The 19,283-nt window shown below is 40.8% G+C and overlaps 1 protein-coding gene across 5 annotated transcripts in view; it reads left to right on the top strand.

Annotated features, from left to right (window-relative positions):
* The window catches only part of slc39a11 (solute carrier family 39, member 11), a 173,042-nt gene that overhangs the window by 45,763 nt on the left and 107,996 nt on the right, over positions 1-19,283 (top strand). For 4 of the 5 annotated variants that reach the window (XM_028970551.1, XM_028970546.1, XM_028970549.1 and 1 more), the window contains exon 5: positions 15,160-15,301. In XM_028970551.1, coding sequence (XP_028826384.1) covers positions 15,160-15,301 — 142 coding nt within the window. The remainder of the gene's footprint in view (positions 1-15,159; positions 15,302-19,283) is intronic. The other variant, XM_028970548.1, reaches the window with a different exon arrangement.

Here is a 19,283-nt window from a genome sequence, read left to right as displayed (position 1 = left end):
AAAAATATTACAATGCTAGTAACACAGCACAGGATTTGTTTTTACTTTCTGTGTGCGGTGTTACCCATCTGCCCCGTCTGCCCTCACCTGTTGTCACCCCCTCAGTCCATCTGCCCCGTCTGCCCTGTACCTGTTTGTTTTTCCTTATTTATTGAATCTGCTGTTGTTTGGAACACTCCGCCCCCCAATTATCATAAAACAGTGACAAAATGGTGTAATTTATGCACTGCATCAAAAATGAATGGTGCCCTGACATTAACGTTTGATTTGCTTTTATATTAGTGGTCCCCTAATACTGTATCCGAAGTCTCCAAAATTTTTTACATCCAATCACCGAGCAACTGCAATGCTTTGCACGTTTGGAAGCCATAACGGTCAGTGGAATTACTGTTTTAGGGGAGGGGTGGGAAATTCTCTGGGTGGTAACCTTTCCCCTTATGATGACATAAAGGGTCAAATTCCAGATCCGGCCGGCTGAGCTGCTTGCTGCTCTTTGAAATGCGAAGCAGAATGGCCAGAGCACCCCTTATATATATATAACCATTTATAATCACTGCAGGACCATAGGCAGGCTAGGGGAACTAAAATTAATGTTAAATAATCTCACAAAGTGAAATTTTCATGATCGGGGACCTTTAAACAAAAATCGAAGTAACATAAAATAAACACTTTGTTTTCATTCGTTTCTTCCTTGATGGACCAGCACCGGACTGCGGTTGCCTGTTCTTAGTCTGATGTGTTTTCTTTCACGAAGCTAAATGAGTTTGCATCAGTGTGGTGTGATCGCTCGCATTTTTCTCTTTTATTACCGCGCCAGGTCTGGTGAGATGAATAGCTCTATAAACGCAATCTGACAAAGGCAGCGGTGTCACAAACACACAAACATCGGAGCGATAATCTCAGGTTGGAAAGCAGTTGGATTGATCACCACCATAGAAAGCAGTCCTGCCTAACATTTTTGGGGGATGCTGCATTTGCACCTCTGGTCATTTGACACATGAAATTTTAATTTGACTGATATTGCTATTTCTTCTTTATTCTTTTTTTTTTTTTTGACTAGTGAAGCGATCACAAGCAAACTTCATTGTACTTGCAAATGATCTTAAATTGTGTATTTGCCGCTGGGAAATTCATTCTAAATGAATGAGTAATAGGATTTGTGTGTTTTTCCGCAGTGTTTCCCTTTCTAATGGACCGTAATGGCTTGCCCGGTTTCTCCAGCGTTTTCTCTTGCTCTCGATTATCATGGATGATGGGACAATTACTGGCTTTGAGTGAAGATTAAAAAAGTAATAATTATATCCTGCTGTAATAAACATACAGACTGCGGTAGCATCTTCAGAACAGAGAAACCTTGACCTATGTTTTAAATAACCATGCATTTAAAAACATTTATGAATGGAATGCATATAATAAAAAAAATATGTTTCAGTTGTTCAGAATTTAAACATTATTTTTAGATAACCTCTTGCTAAAACTGGCATCACTATTACTTCAGTCAGCCAGTGGATATATGATCTCAGGTTGCAATGTAAAGCTACTAGCTGGTGAAAGGATGTGATTGAGATGGATCATGGAATACCTAGATTTCCTAATTGAAGGATAATTCGTGAGTAAGATCACTTTATTGCAACTGTCATGTGTGGGCTTTGGAGGCGCATGTGCAGACATCGTGGAGCTCCTGGGAGAAGCAGGAGGACTAGCGCTGGCTGAGCAGGCTCGTTTGGTGTGACGTGTCCCGATCAAATCTCATGTGATCGCGGCAGTGGGACGTTCGCCTTGACAACAACTTTATACAATAAATCATGATATAAATCTCTCAGCGTTGCCTACTATTGCGGTTACTAATCCCCCGCCTGGCCCCAATGTAGCATGGTTTGGGAATAGTTCAGGACAAATGCAGTACATCCATTGAGGGAAAATAGACAGAAAGTGATGGGTAATTTTTTTTTTTATTCAAAATTCCACATGGTGGTAGAGTAATTATCCCACCAGAAATAATTATGCTCTCAATGGAGACCGGAAACAAAGATTTATGCCAGCTGACGCACTTACTAATCGAAACATGGCAGAAATGAATCACGTTGACTTTAAACATGACTGATAGCAAGGGCTTGATCATTATGTGGTGTAATGGACTCTGCTTTCCACTGTGCTGAGCTCCACCTCCATGAACAATCGCCAACATTCACCACCTGTGATGAAGTGCTTCAGCATAGAGAACAGTGTACGGGGTACGATTGTAAATAAACTGTCGTCGTACAGAAATCTCACATAGTTGCCCTGTTTCTCTTCCACGTGGCTGAGGGTGGAGTGAAGGTCACGGGGGATTGCGTCCTCTGCAGATCTCCTGGACTTGCTGGGCGCGTCACTCAAAACTCACATTCAATGGCTGGTTCCATGGCCTTGAGAAACGACCATTGTTACTATATTGTTATACTACATAGTGAGGATGACGCTGCTGGCCAGTTATAATTTTTTCTGAGCTGTGGCGGCCTCTAGTGGAATCCCTCAGTTACAAAATCCAGTGGCATAGCTGGTTAGCTATGCGAACACTGCCCGAGGCATGAGAAATGTAGTGTTCTATATTTAGCGTTCTGTTCTGTGCTTTTTTTAAATGAGTCCTCATTAGTACGAGTCAGAGTGGTGCAGAGGTCATCTGGCTACCCCAAAGATGGGCCGTATAGGGGCAAAAGGAGCAAGGCGAATTAGGCCGGAGGGTGCTCGGGGGGACTGGAAGTTGGCTTTTTCAGCCTGGAACGTGCCCTCTTGCTGGGAAACTGAGTTTGATAGATGATGTTCAGTCAAGCAGGAGGGGTGATTTTCCACTGCACTGCCTGGATATATGCATCCCTTATTCGCTCAATCTTTCTCTCCACCATAACTCCTCCATCTTTTCCCTTCCCTTTCTTTGATTTGCTTCATTAGAAATGCAGAGCAGCTTGATCGTAGAGTTGGTGGTCTTTTCTCCGTCTCCCTCTCCTTCTGTTCTCTTCTCTTCTTGTCAAACCACCTTTACCACAAGTAAAAAAAACATGAACTTTGAATGATTGTCAAATTATGTGCTTTTGTAATTAGGCCCAGCTGAAATAAATGCATAAAATTGAGAAATAAATGAAAGGGTCAAAACTAGTCTAGATGATAAAATGGCCTGACAGTGTCCTGGGATGTGTTCAGCATCTGCTTGTGCATACATTTGCATGTTGATGTGATTGTGGTTGTTAAAAGCACTCCAGAGATGATTGAGGGGGGTGGGGCCAGGTCTTATCGTATTTGTATATCAATGGACGGGTTTTTATAAGTGACATAGGAATAGATGCTTTTAAAGCACTTTTGAACAATGTACACACGCACTGTTTGCTCACTGCTGTCATCTTTACCCTTTTGTTGGTGGCGGAAGTTGGAAGACATGTTCCTGAGGGCTTGTGTGGTTTTCAGCCTTGTTCCTGACATCTTTTTTTATTGTCAACCCTGCTGGTTTTGTGATCACATTAATTTTTTTAGAAAGGGATTGGCATCATCGTGATTGTGATTCAGCGATGCAAGATCTATTATAGTGATATGTTATATCACTATATTTGTGTAGCCAAAGAAAAAAAATTGACTCAGTTACTGACTCATTGTCAGTAACTGCTTAATCCTGGGTCACGGGTGCTGGAGCCCATGTCTGGATAGACATAATACACAGCAGCTCTCACGATAGAGACACAATGTACTGCAAAAGCACTCAAAATACATGAGCAGTCCAAAAGTCCAAAATGCTGAAGGTATCATGAAATATCATGAGGTAAAATGAAGAGACAGAATATACATACACTACCCGTCAAAAGTTTGGACACATTTTCTCTGTGCTGGAATCCAATTCAAGAAGCATATTTAGTATTTTTGTAGCAGTGAAGTAAAAGTGAAGTATGTTTGATGAATCTGTTGCATCTTTTTTTTTTTTTTTAACCTTCATGGTGGCTTTGTTCTCTATTGTCTTCATCATGGGATGCTCATTAACAGGGAAGTGTTCAGAATAAACCTTCAGGACTGGAGGAAACCATCCCCGTTGTATAACTTTTGAGGAGAAGCCAAGAGTGTGAAATTATGTCATTGCATTGCAAATGTTCAACATTTTGCCTTATTTCCTTTTTTTATTATCACATATAAATTTTCATAGTCCTGTGTATTTACTTTTGTTCTATAATTTAAAAAATACAAGACCTAAAAGTGAGTAGGTGCGTCCAAACATTTACATTTACATTTACAGCATTTATCAGACGCCCTTATCCAGAGCGACTTACAATCAGTATTACAGGGACAGTCTCCCTGGAGCAATTTAGGGTTAAGTGTCTTGCTCAGGGACACAATGGTAGTAAGTGGGATTCGAACCCGGGTCTTCTGGTTCATAGGCGAGTGTGTTACCCACTAGGCTACTACCACCACTTACTACATTTGACTGGTAGTGTAGGAAATTTCTGTGTTTGTAAGATTTTACAGCTGTAGATATAATGTAATGAATCTGGATAGAGTAGAACCGATATACACACGGGTTAACATAGAATAGGATACTAATATGGCCAGTAACTTAAAGTCCAGGAACAGGTTTTTTAGCTTCCTCCGCTGCTGGATGGAGTTATAAAGCCAAATGGCCTTGAGTATGAAAGACTTCCTCAGACCGTGTAGACTAGGACTGAGACCGCTGCCTACCACTGAACACATTCTTGTGCCTGATGATAGTAGTGTTTCCACTTTGTGTTCTCGCCTACTGCCACATGTGTTTGCCTCTAGCTTGAAGATCTGTCAGCACTATGAAGCTAAAAGGCAGTGTACACACATTAACATAATCCTCCAGGGGCCAGGCGTTCAATTTTCGTCACAGCAGAGGTCTGTAAATCATTGTAGACATATAATCAAAAACTCTATTTGTAATTTAACATAGTTCAATGCAGTTCGACAGAGGGTTGTAGTTGCTTAGCAAGAAGAAGGCTGACAACAGCACTTGTTGCATTGTTCACAGTCGTGCATCAGCTTCTACCCACAGCGTACAAACAGAATTATCAGTTTTTAGCAATCTTTTCTCTCTTGTTTGATCACTGGTGTCACTTTTGTTCCCTGGTTTGGTGCCACACAGAGAAAAAAGAGGCCCGGAGGAGAGCCACCTCATCATTTCAAGAACAAATGTGTCTGTGGAGGACCTACAGCCCATGCAATAAAGACCAAACATCCAGTGGCATTTCAGAACAGAATGGAGCAGCCAGACAATTTCCTCTTAACCAACAGAGTGATGGAACAAATGCTCTGATAGAGGGCCATCAAGCTCATGGGCTCAGTACACATATACTGGTGGCCGTGATATCTTCTGATACCAAGAAACTGGTTTTGACTGGTGCTAATGTTCATCAGGAGCACAAAAAAAAAATGTTTTCTTTCCGTTGTGGTAGCCTTATAAGTATATTGCTTTATTATATTTGCCACAACATTTGAAAAAGTGTGGGAAAGAGGCTCAAACATGGGGTGACAGTGAGATGATCTAGTCATCGAATAAGAGACTAGATAATTTATTGGTGATATAGTCATTTATTTTAAATTAAGTTAAATTAAAACATCCATCAGTGTCATGCCGCCAACCTCCAAACTGCAGAAAATCTCATACCCTCACAAAAACAAAGTAACCAGGCAACCATAAAAGTATGGGAACAAGGTCCTTGACTTGTTCCTAGTTGTGTCTGCACACTATGCTTCTGCTGTGTTATATGGAAGATCTTACGCACCTGACTCCTTCTGCACATGACCTTTGGATAATCCCCTGGATGACCGCCTTGCGGCAAAGACTCGTCATGACGTCTCTCTCCGGTCTGCCCCACAACCCCTGACAGCTTCACAGTGAGACACAAGCACACCCATTGCCCGAGCAGGTCCAGGTTCCCTCACACACCTGCAGCAGAATCATAGGACGGTTCCAAGCAACCTGACCTAGTGGGAGTCTCCACTGACTTTTCCCTGCTTCCATCCCATGCATTCCCCATGCATTGTGAATTTTCCCAGTTAACCTGTTTCTATTCAATTTGCATGTCTGCCACTGTGCATTCCCACACACTCCTGACAATCAGACTTATTTCCAGGTAAATAGAAAAAAAAATGTGTGCAAATCAGTGCAGTTTCTTGCAATAGTTTAGTCAGGCAGCTTTCATTTATTTTAATACATGAAGATAATTTCACATACATGCATAATGTGGAAATTGCGAATGAGCTTCTCAATGAAGATATTGATGAAGGGTTATGTTTCACACAACTATTGTTTTCTGAATATGTTGTTTTTTATTGAGTGAAAATAAGTTTATTAATATGTTGCACGCTTTATTTAGGCCTCAAGCACATGGGTGTTCGAATGAATGCACTCTGAATGCCATAGATGTTTTGTAACTGCATTCAAATGCCATTTCACTGGTGTTCAATTAATGCTGTATAATGCTTGTTGCTGTTTAACGTTTGGGATTTAGGCAGAAATTGACAGCAAGAAAAAGCATTTCTTGTTCTTGCAGCATTTATTTGGCACCATCCGCCGACCAAACGTCTGTGCTAAATGCCTGTGTGGATGCTTTGATTTTTTTTCCAATGAATGCTCGATCTTCAGTCTGCACTCACCTGACGGCACAAACGGCATTAAAATGGCTGGTCCAGAAATCCATGTGAACAAGACCTCAGGAGTTTTATTAAGAAACTCATACAGATTGCGTTCAGTAGGTCAGCACCATAGACAGCTCTCTATGTTAAATTCATGCACCACCAGCTTCAAAATGAGCAAGAAATGTTTTTACTTACTACATTCTTATGTGGAATAAATGTTACACTGAAAGGAAATTTATTGAATTTACGAATTCCTTTGCATTGTTTCAATCTAGGGGTGTTAGAAAGTATTGATACAGCAATATATCGCGATATTTTACATGGTGATATTGTGGGTTGCGGGTGGGTCAAGCTTTTTCTTTAGTGAGGTCAGCAGAGACGAGAATCAGCATACGACTACAACCTCCTCTCTTGTAGATGGTGCTGTATAGCTGGGTACTTTGAATTCTTTGAATTACTTGCTTGGAGTGAAATTGCAAAATATGACAAAAGTAATAATAAAGTGAAGTGATTGTCATTGTGATACACAGCAGCACAGCACACGGTGCACGCAGTGAAATGTGTCCTCTGCATTTAACCATCACCCTTAGTGAGCAGTGGGCAGCCATGACAGGCGCCCGGGGAGCAGTGTGTGGGGACGGTGGTTTGCTCAGTGGCACCTTGGCAGATCGGGATTCAAACCGGCAACCTTCTGATTATGGGGCCGCTTCCTTAACTGCTAGGCCACCCACTGCCCCAATATCTGATCACAGCGTCTTGTATTTCAGCTCTGTTTTTACATTTTCAGTGAATATATTATTGTAAAACTGACCTGTTTATCATGATATGTGTTGTATTGTGACTCTTGTCAAGACACACCTATTTCAAACCATACATATTAACTTATTTTAGCTTGATTTTAACAAATGATTTGATCATAAATTGATCAAAAGAATCCAAATTAAACACATTATTCTTACATCAAATTAATCGTTTTGTTGGAAACATTAAGATATTAAGTTGTGATTCACGTTTATTTAAGTTTATGCAGTATGTCAGTATAGACTTTAAATGGCTAATGAATTGTAAGACTGTTGTCATTCCAGACTTTAGCAGACTCCCTCATGACACTTCCCTCATCCCTGCATCCTCCAATCCTCCAGGCTCCTCCAGAGGCCTTGGCAGCTGTGCATTTCCTGATGAAGTGTGCTTATTTATCTATCATGCTGCCATCATCTTCTGTAGAGAGGGACCAAGGCACACCCACACACACCCTACCTGCATGAACAAAACTGGGTCACATCTCACTGTGACTAGGCCTGTCTGTGGGCTAGAATTTGTCACACCGTCACATGGCCTGTTTGAAGAATGTGTGTGCGTCTGTCAAAAAGGCTAATCTAGAACCTCGTGAGTATGTAAGCAAAACAGCCAGCAGGCTGATGTAGAATTGTGGGTACATTTGTATATGTGTGTTCCTGGAAAGGAGTACAATGGCTCCCCTGGTAGTAACAAAACTCAGAAGAGGAACAAACTGCAAACTCCCCGCTGGAGACGGGATCTCTGAATTATTTATCATCTCATTTTGGGAAAAAGGCTTCTGCGATGAATGGATGCACCAGCGGCCAGACATGGATATAAACCCTGTCTCTCTCACTCTCGCACTGTCTTTATCTATACTTTCTCTCACTCACTTCACACACACACAGAGCGCTTTGTAATTTGCCGAGAAAAAGTGTAGTAAACTTTGGCAAAGTGCGGCTGAGGATCATTGTGCAGTTTGACTTCTTTTCCACTGCAGAGACCGAGCAGCAAGTTGAAAGTGAAGCAGAAAGGGGCATGCAAAACACCTCTCGAACCTTCTCCTGAAGTTTTCTTTTCCTCAAGGTAGTGATTGTAACCATAAAAAACAAGGTAAAAAACAGAGCCACTGAAGTATTTCCACTGCTCAGTGAGAAGTCTGTGGACCTTTTTAAAAAGGGATGTGAAAGAAGGAGAGCAATGACGTGGACATAAAAATTTTAGAAGCTTGGGAAAAGGAGATTCTCTCTGAAGACGTAAGTCTTCAAGAGATTTTCAAAGGGGTGATGGACTGATGGAACTGCTCTGATGGTGTTCTTCCACCATATGAACAGTCTAGACAGGCCTTGCCTTGTGCATAGGCCGGGTAGATGCTTAGATGGTCTGAATGGAGTATAAGCCTTCGATGATGCCTGTGTGAGGCATCAGAAACACATTTCAGGCAACTAACATATGCAGGCGAACACAATTGTCCTTTACAGAAAAACCCTCAATAATCACTGAAAATTAACAAATGAAAACCAGACAATGATTTTGAATTGTGGTTCAACAGAATTATATTAAAGAACTAATAGACCAGGACAAAAATGATGGTATCCCTAACTTAATATTTTTTTGCACAACCTCTTGAGGCAATCGGTGCAACCAAGCGATGACCCTGTAACTCTCAATGATCCACTCTTCATGATCAAATGGCTCCACTTTTCTCAGGTTTGATGGATGCCTTCTCAAGATTGTACATTTCAGCTCCTTCCACAGATGTTCCATAGGATTGAAGGCTCAATGAGACGCTTATTAACATGAGTGAATAGAAAAAAAGTGTTCATCATAAACCTTCAGGACTGTTGGAAAACAACCCCTCTTGGAGAGCCACAAATGTTAGTTTTCTTTTTGTTTTTTTGTTTTTTGTTATTTCATAGTCCCGTCTCTTCATTTTCTGTTCTGTAATGTAAAAAATTGCACGACCCATAAATAAAAACTTTTGACTGGTAATGTACATTTAACTGGCAGTGTAATCAGAAATGGAAATAATAACTTAACCACCAAAACAATCCTAACTGGTTGCGGTGTGGACAGATCCTTGTAAGCAGGTCCTTTTAAGTCCTGTAAGTTGTGAGGTACTTCTATCACACTGCAGAGATGCTCTGGAGAATTTGGTGGCCAAGGAAAGACTCCCTGAAAAATGCAGAAACCTCGAGAGGAACCAAAGCTCAGCAAGGGACACTCTGGGTTCCCTCGGATTGTTCAGACTTTCTTGACTTATACACACATTTACGTGACAAGCAGCCTTTATGTACAGTACAGGCTAAATGTTTAAACACATCTTCTCATTCATTTACGTTGGCAGATTCTCACCAAAGGCATCAAATCTATGAATGAACACATTTACCAATGTAAATGGTCAATGTAAATTTGGTCTGTACTGTATACATGCTTTATGTGTTTACATAGTCTGTAAATAGATGTGCTATGGATCTTACCAGAAGTTTCTGTATTAGACATTTATGTTAAAAACTGGGCTTTTATCCGTACCCTCAGACCCTTTTTGTCCGTGTTTATATTTCCCTCGACTTGTATATTTTTGATGAGTGCCACAGGTCTTCAGCAGGAGCGATTCTCCATGGTGCTCACTTGTTGAGAAGCTGTTCAGGGTGTTACTTATGCCGGTTTATTGCAGAACAGTGCGCATCAGGGCATCTATGAATACGAGACTTGAGGATGAAGTAGCAGCAGAGCTGGAGGTGAGCTCTTACGGGAGACCAGGCTTTCTTTCTCGTATACTCTTACACACACGCACACACATTCTCACATCACTCACGTGCACATGTAATGCTCCACATGCCTCCCAATGGTGGACCTCATTATGTGTGATGGATGACTGAGTCTGAATACGGTTTGCAGAAGTAAATAAGGGACAGAGGGGCACCAAATGAAGTAGAGTAGGCTACTGCTCCTTAAAATCCCTTATATCATAATTTGTTTGCTAAATTATAGATATCACCTCTGAACCTCTGTCCAGGCAATATTGCATATTGAATTCATGTCAACAATTATTTTAATCATCCCTTAACACAGGTTTTTTTTTTTTTGCATTTATTATTTTTATTTAGAAAGTCTAAAGTTTTTCCTACATCTACAGGTGACAGGAACCTTCTATGTTAAGATGGTCAGGGAAACGGTGCAATATTTATGATGTATCTATCACTGACAAAACTGTTATGGGCAGTTTTGGTGCTTATTTTAATTTCCTTTTATAGAGATATTGGTTTTTTTTTTTTTTTTCCTGTACTGGAAAATTGCACTTAAACATTTAACGCTTCAACGTTTCATTGTTACAATGAAAATAGAGAGAAAGAAAGAATTTTTAGTTTACTACTGAATGTTGTGCTCAACAATGCAGAATTGATTACAGACACTAATGCGATTAACCGTGATTAAAGCACGGAGCACTGGTATGTATCTATAAATGTAAGTGTGAATATGTTGAATAATGTTAAATGTGGCATTATTCCTATGATTTACTCCTCACAGAACGGCCTTTTTCAGGAGGGACTTGAAGGGGCTCTGGGACTTGACAGCCTCAGGTTAAATGTGAACACTCTAGCATTTCAATCCCCCACAAAGTGGCCCTCAGATTGGTTGCAGCAGAGCAAATATAGGATCTGTGAGCACCGAAAGCACATCAGTGGTGCTCCGGCACGCTTAATCTCCACATCTCTGTGGTCAGTGGGTCTTGAAGTTATCACCTTCAATCACCCTACACAAACAGCCACCATCGCCAGGAGCCTTCAGAAAAATTGCGGCCTCCGTATCAACGCAAAAAAATGTGCATTTATTTATTTATTTATTTATTTATTTAATGGCATGTCAGGATTTATTGCTTCTGGCAACTGACAGTTGAAGTCATATGAAGTGGCTGGAAGGCTGTCTCTAAATATTTAATCATTGCGGAGGACCTAATTTAATCATTCCGCACGGAAGGTGGCATGGCAATTAGGATATCAGGTGCCATGTAAATCATGTCATGTCGAGAAGGAGTCGTAAAATACTCTCTCAGCTGTAGAGAGCACAAAGTGTCCCGAATCGTGATAACAGGGCACAACTCCCTTGTCATTAAATGAGGCATAATTTACGGTTATTTGAATTGCTTTCTCCTTGGCCTGTGTCTGACACACTTATCCAATTAAAGCGCACCCCTTCAACATGCTGACACAGTTGCAAACACCCCCCCCAAAACACTCAAGTCAGCCAAAGCAATAGCAACCACGTTACTAATTATTATTACAATGAAATTTACTGCCTGTGCCGTAATTCTTTTTACAGTTACATGTTTAGGCAGACTGTGTACATTTGTTACTGTGGGTGGACTAAACTATTAGAATAAATTAATTTGTGGAAGTGGACAACATGCACAACATACAGAACATAGCAAGTAGTGGATTGCAAAGTATGTGACTGAACTTCGCAAAGTCACATTAATTACGCAAAGTGCTCTTAGGACTAGTGTTTTTTCCATAGTAGTGAAAGGGTTAACAAAATCTATTTACCAAATGACGACAAGGTGCTGCCTATTGTACAGATTCCTGGAATTTGAAAGCATTCGGAATGAATTTTAATGCACTGAACATGAAATTCTTTTCCAAGGCAACGAAATGTCTACTCCCCTGCCGGATCCTGTAATCACATTTTCCTTCAGTCCATAATTTGCCAGTCTTATCCAAAGTGACTTACTTTCACTAAATATAGGTTATGGTTGTCCAGAGCAAGATAGGATTAAATGTGAAAGCTTTAGCAATTGCTAGGAAGGGGCAGCAAGGCCATGGTCCATTGAAGCCCAGCGTGACAGCGATCTTCTCAGAAGCTCTGTGGATCTTCTCGGAACCTCTGTGTATAATATTACTGGATTAGACATCTATTCATGTTATGGGTCACGGCTCCATCTGAAGGCACTATTAGCATACAGCTTCTTACCAAGAACCGATATCAAGCCTTTGATCAATACATTACCAATCAATACCAATCACAGTGGACAGCATTTCTTGCTTTAATGGTGCTTTGAGTGGTTTAAGAATGACTCTGCACTGGAGGATAATTGGCTCCTGGCTTTTGACTGGTCAATTTTTTCCCAACCCTCTGTGGAAAAATTTCATCTAGACTTTCACTGTTATCTAGAGGAAAACATCTTAAATAGCGAATAAGAGCGAACCAGATGTTGCATTCCAGAAGCAGTCCAGTGTCCCAATGTTGTACACTGCTGTTTTTTTTTTCTCAGATTCTCAGGACTTTCAATTAAATTTTGACAGGTGTGAATTTTTCTTTGGCACTCGTTTTGGCAGCACCTACATGCATCTTCGGCACAAGAATTCGTCACTGAACTCCTTCATTTGGTTCACTAGGACCGATCTGTAAACGCCATTAGTTTAATAGCTAGCCATCTAAATATACATAAGAGGCCCTTTCAATCAAGGTGTTTTCTAAAAATGAAGGTTTTCATCTTGCGTTTTAAGATCTATGCTGACCCAGCTGTTCGAACATCTATTGTAAATTCATTCCAACACCTTTTGGCAAAGACAGAGAAGAATCTAGATTAATTATTTACTAGTTCCTAGGGAGATGGTGGATCTAGAGTGAATCTGTTCCTGTGGAGGTACTGAATTGGAATCCTGTCTGTCCAAAAATGGCTTCATAAACTCAACACCCAGACTAAATATTACATGACTGAATGTCTCCTACTACCATTGCCATTAGAAGGCTGTCTTGTATCAGGAGGGGGAAAAAAAAAAAACTCATGTATTTTCCAAAACCGTTCCTCATGGTTTATTGAAGCCACATGTATTTTTCAGTTGGTCTGTAAACCTCAATGTACTCAAGTCATGTCAAAAAACTTACTTGTGAGCCACCTGTAAGTTTTGCAGGCTATGAACGTGACTGTAAATGTTGTTTGCGTAGTCTCCACCGACGGGTTAGAGATACGTGTTTTGATGTTGAATAAAACCCTCTACAGACACGAGATGTTAGAAGCCCAGTCTTTGTTTTTTTGCAGGCGATGGCAGCACCACCCTTACGGGATGAATGTTAGCATGTTTTATTTTATTTTTATATGAATTGCCAAATTTTTTTTGAGATAGTGGGCCATAGTTTTACTGCTACTATGTCACAGCATGTATATAAAGGCCAGCTAGTTGGTAGTTATTTGTATCTTTCAGGCAGAGAAACTACCTAACCACCCAGCAATTTTTGTGGGTGTGTAGCCATTTCTGAAACCCACAAGTTGAATTTTACATTTTCCAAGAGGGAGGAGCCTCTAGGCATGATTGATGACTCTTGACACACCCTACTTCCAAATTTTGGATGATTTAAACCCACTCTTGTCAATGCACCACATGCCCATATGGTGTGCAGCATGACTTCAATGTGTCTTAAAGTTGAGTTCATCCTGTGCATTTTTGAGTTGAACATAGAAGAAACTAGGCTGGGCAGGGCTGGTGCCTCCAGGACCAGGGTTCCAGACCCCAGATGTCTGTGTCGGTGCGAAAACAACAGATGTTCTACAGCTAAATTAACTTAATTTCCACCAATTACTTACTTCTTTATCTTTATTTACCAAGCCTTTTTGGATTTTGATTGGATGCTGAGAAATTAATATAGATTTTAAATACGCTGAGGATTTTAAGGACGCAGAAAACTCTAGCTCTGAACTATTTAATGCCTTCTTAACCCACATAAGAAACAAACTGCTCCCTGTGCAGAAAATGGCTGCAGGTAGTGTATTTGTTATTTATTTATTTTCATTCAAGATGCCTTTTTTCGACCCCACTCAATTATGCCAGCACATCTGCTCAGAAGCTTTCAGGCTAATGCCGTGTTACACATTTGTGTGCTTCTCTCTAATTGCTTTGATGGCCGTCTTGAAGAGGTTAATAATGGAAAATGAAATGAATATGGATGTTGGATGTATGGACGGGTTAAAGGAAACGCTGCTTCGTGGCTTTCGGGCTGGAGGCTTGGTTCCTAACAGTGCATGACTCACTAAAGAACAAATTACAGCTATGGCTGCGGGGGGATTACCTCATTTCTTTCTTTCATAACATACGCACGCTAAACTATCTTAACGAACATGTTTTTGTTAATCCCTTTGGACATTTACACAGCCAGACCACAATGCTCTAGCATTTTTATACTTTTTTGTTTAACCAATCTTACATGCATGCACTGTGCTTGCACTCTTTCCATGGTGATTAATTAGGGGATGGTGACGTGATTATTGATTATTTTTCAGTATCACTTTTTAAGGGAGAGAGCTGTTCAGGCCCCAATTACACCAATAATGTGCCATAGTTGCCCAGGTCATATTATGCATGCAATGCATACCTTGGATAGAACCAGATCAGATCTATGATTGTTGGACACAATGTATGGCTCTGCAAAGCACATAATCCCACCTCTCAACATCAAAAGATGCATTGTATGGATTTTGGGATTTGTGTATTTCCTCATAGTTTCAACACAACACAGGCCATTTATTCTTCAGAGCCAGTGGTTTCACCGGTTGTCCTCCTCTTAAAAAAAAAAAACCCAAAGGAAACTCTGTGAACAGGAGTATTGTTTGTGGTATAATTTTGTTTTAGTGCTTTATCATAATGCAAGATGCACTATAAACCCCATGAGTAAATGGGTGTGTGTTATTGTTTTGCATCCAATCTGCTGGGAAAAGGGTGCAGTAACTAATGTTTCCATTTTTTTCTGAATTTAATCTGGTTTGCCTTGCAGGGAGTAGCTGCAGCACCTCAGGTTGCACTGGCCCTCCCACATGACTCTAAAATGGCTAAGGAGGAGGAGGTGAACTGGATGGCCCCGCCCACTGATGCAGAGGAGCTGTCCATCAGGATAGGTAGAGCGGGAGCTCAAAAAGGCAAGCATCGCTTCATAATACCCACATTCAGCATGCCTTGACCCAGAGCCCAACCCTCATCATCTTTATTAAGGCGATAACATGTAACCACATGGCCACTTTATTAGATACATCATAAGCCAACTTTAAAGGTGCAGCCCATCTGCTACCTTTCATCAATGGTTAGAACCACCACCTCAAATATGTTGTGCTTGGACAGGTGAAAAATGGACCATTGATGAAAGAATTTTCTTTAATTAGTCTAAATTGAAGTAATGAAACTTCATACTTTGCTTTTAACCTTTATCTTAAATTACATGATTTAAGTGCATATAAACAAATTAAGCTGGGCATAGTTAAAATTGCACAGTCCAATAAATGCAGTTCAGGAGACATTTCACTGTGTGTTGTGACTAAAAACAACTCCATATCTCCATAAATATAAGTTGTAGCTACAGTGTCTTTAATAAAGTGGCTGGTCTATCAATTTCATGATGGCTCTTTTTTTGCTTTTGCTTCCATTTCCTTTGCTTGCATGCGGGTGTTGGTTTCATCCACCATTGGTTCAGGCCTCCTCCTTTGCTTGTTCTTGCTTCAGGCTTCTAATATTAGAGGTGTCACTGGTGTGTGCCGCGCTGCTCTGTGCTCTGCTGAATAAACCTGCATGAGTAACGGGTGCAATCATGCAATGGTCAGTGACCAGCAAAGCAGACAGGACCTGCTGGGACGTGAGAACAACAGCTAAAATTTTAGCGAGGATTTTGCTCAGAACTAATGTTAATGTTAATGTTTGGTCTAATGCTCATTTATGCCTTATTTGCTCTTAGCAATATGTCGAAATAAAAGTCCCATAAACATTTGTTGTGTCAAAAATGTGACATTTCATGCTTATTAATTTCCACCCATCTTGTTCCCTGAAAAAGAGATGATAAATTATTCAGAGCTCTTGTCTCCAGTGGGGAGTTTGCAGTTTGTGTCTCTTCCATACCTCATTTACACTAGAGGAATGATTGTACTTGTTAGACTCCCTGTCGTGCGTGCACATCCACACACTCACACACATACACAGACAAACACACATCTGTATTAACCTGTATTCATAGTGTGTGTGCGTGGGTGTGCAGTAGCCTGTTGTTTCTTGGTCTCTTACAGACCTCAACATTAGCATATCTGTTCTTAGATCAGCTGTGGTTTTTTCACACCTGCTGTTTCTTCACTCCAAGTGTGTGGAAGTAGGTGTGCATGAAAGAGCAGGCGTCCTAAATTGAAGCACAACAACTCTTTCTTATATGGATAACAAGAAGTATGTTTACAGTACATCTATAGGATAAAAAAAAGTAATATTTATATCCAATTATTGCCTCTGGATTTAACAATGTACGGATCTGTTAAGGCAAAGACACAGCTGTCTCTATATAAAAAATCTAAATATAACACTCCCCCTTCAAAACCCTTGAACACACACTCCTTCCAGCACTCTTAGCATCCCACTCATCTTCTGAGTGGTCTTCTGCATCTTCTCGAGGATGGTGATGGATCTTTCTCTCCTTATTAAGTGAAAACCTGCCAATTTTTTCTTGAGGGCTTTGTTTTGATCATTACCTGGGTCTGGAAGAAAAAATCAAAGCTGGGATTTTGTCTGTTCCTTTCTCGCCATCATGTTTTAGCTATCATCAGACAAACTGCTTAAATGCTAAATGTGTGGTATTTGAATATGGATGCTTTACCTTTTATTGCATACACTGGCGTTCATCTGTAAAGAAACCAAAGTCATACATCAATACATACTAGTAATTTTGATTTTACCACTTGGCCACATAGTGGCCTCACACCAACCAAGCCAGTGGAATCTGGGATCAGACTTTGTGTGTGTGGATTTTGCCTCTTCACTGACATTTTGTAATATTTCAAATATCTAAATTACTTCTTGCTTCATCATGTTAAAAAAGTCCTTAATTTTCCTAAATGTTTTTGGATGCATCGAAGCCTTGGTGCTTCAAGTCCATCTTTTGTATTTGTCTCTTCTGAAAAGGTAGGAATCTAGACTTTGTTTATTGTCTGTTTCGAAGCTCAATTGTAGGATTGTGTAGGACTAACAATTGTGTGGCGTATATCAAAGGTAGAATGTATGTTGTGCTGTATTATCAAGTGTAGTCTTGCTCAGTTGGTCAATCAGTGATAGTTTTGGCTTCCTCTGAGGTGTGAATTAGGGGGCTTGGCCTACTGATTTATAGTGAAGGTCACTAAGCAGCAACCCTTTGATCCAAACCTTGTACCTTCTCTTCATCTTCCATTACCTCTTCCTTCCTTTGAGTTCCATGCAGTCTCAGTTTCTTTTTTGATGAACATCCTTCTCATCGTCATATATCGCCTTCCTGGGCCAGATGGAACCTTTGTTGAGGAATTGGACACTCTAATCAGCAATTTTTCCATAGACACCCCTCTAACTCTCATAGTGACTTCAACCTTCCATTAGACAAACTCCAATAGTCTTGCCTTCTTCTCCACGTTTTGTTCCTTGATCAATAGCGGCAACAATCCCCACCACAATGCTCTAAATAAGGTCTCCCCAGACCTCATCCCCTTAATTCCTATAATCATCATAATTACAGCTGGCCATGGTGCCAACTGCCTTTAAAACAGCCAGGATTCTTCCTATCCTAAAGAAACCCACCACTGATCCTGCAGATACCAACAACTACCGACCAGTGTCTCTTCTCTCATTTCTTTTTAAAGTTCTTGAGTGCTGTGTCTAAAATCAGCTATCACTTAATCTGTGTCAGAACAACATCCTGGATCCCAACCAGTCTGGCTTCAGAGCAGGTCCTTCTACTGAGACTACACCTCCTGTCTGTTTCTGGGAAGCTACATGTGGCCAGATAAGCAAAACTCACACATGTTCTTATTCTTCTCAATTCAGGGCTCAGCATGGCAGTGGTTTGTTTCCTACCTTGATGAGTGGTCTTACCAAGTGACATGGTAGGATCCAGGTGTGCCTCATGCAGCCTCTCCACTGGCATCTCTCAGGACACAGTACTTGGTCCTCTCCTTTTCTCCCTCCACATGAGATCACTTGGTGAGGTAATTTCCTCACATGGGTTATCCTACTGCTATGCTGACAACACGCAACTCATCTTCTCTTTTCCTTCATCAGATGTACATGCCACTGTACATCTCCTTCTGCAATTGCCCGCCACCTTGGAGTAACTATAGACAACCAACTCTCCTTCTTGACCCACATCGTGTAGATTCCTTCTCTACAATATCAGACAGACTTGCCATTACCTTTCAACACAGGCCTCCCAGATACTCGTTCAGTCCCTAGTAATCTCATGACTAGATTACTGGAACTCCCTTCTAGCAGGTCAACCTCTGAGTGCCATCCGACCAACCATCCAAAATTGTCCCGCACCACCGCACTGCTACACTCCCTCCACAGGCTCTTAGTTGCTGCCTGCATCCGACTCAAAATACTGATGCTGGCATACAAATCCAAACATGGGGTAGCGTCATCACCTCATTATACCTCATGCTGCACCTTGCATTCTCCAACCCTCCAGTACCGCTCGCCTGGTCCCTCCATCTCTGAAGGTACAAGGAAGTAACTCATCTAGACTCTTCTCTCTCTTAGCCCCTCGTTGGTGGAACGAACTTCCCCTTGAGGTCAGAACAGCTCAGTTGCCGAGTATTTTTAAACAGCAGCTTAAGACCTTCCTTTTTTAGAGAATTAGAAGAAATGATGAGTGAGCCAGAACTGATTACTTCATTGATGGTTACATGATCTGCGAAATGCCTCAAATGTAAATGTAAATGTCAATTAAACAGATATGACATAAAATTCACACCCTTTCGTATTGAGCTCAATTGCACCTTCTCATAATCATCTGGAAATATATATTTTTTTATAAATTGGATTTACCTCTGTTCTTGGTTCAAGTCTGAAATAAGGCATGATATTTGTTTTTATTATTTGTGGTAGTAGCCTAGTGGGTTCACACTCGCC

This window comes from Denticeps clupeoides, chromosome 2 (genome assembly GCF_900700375.1).
Source record: "Denticeps clupeoides chromosome 2, fDenClu1.1, whole genome shotgun sequence".
Classification (NCBI taxonomy): Eukaryota; Metazoa; Chordata; class Actinopteri; order Clupeiformes; family Denticipitidae; genus Denticeps; species Denticeps clupeoides.
The sequence above is the reverse complement of the archived record's forward strand: the minus strand, read 5'-3'. Positions and strand labels throughout refer to the sequence as shown.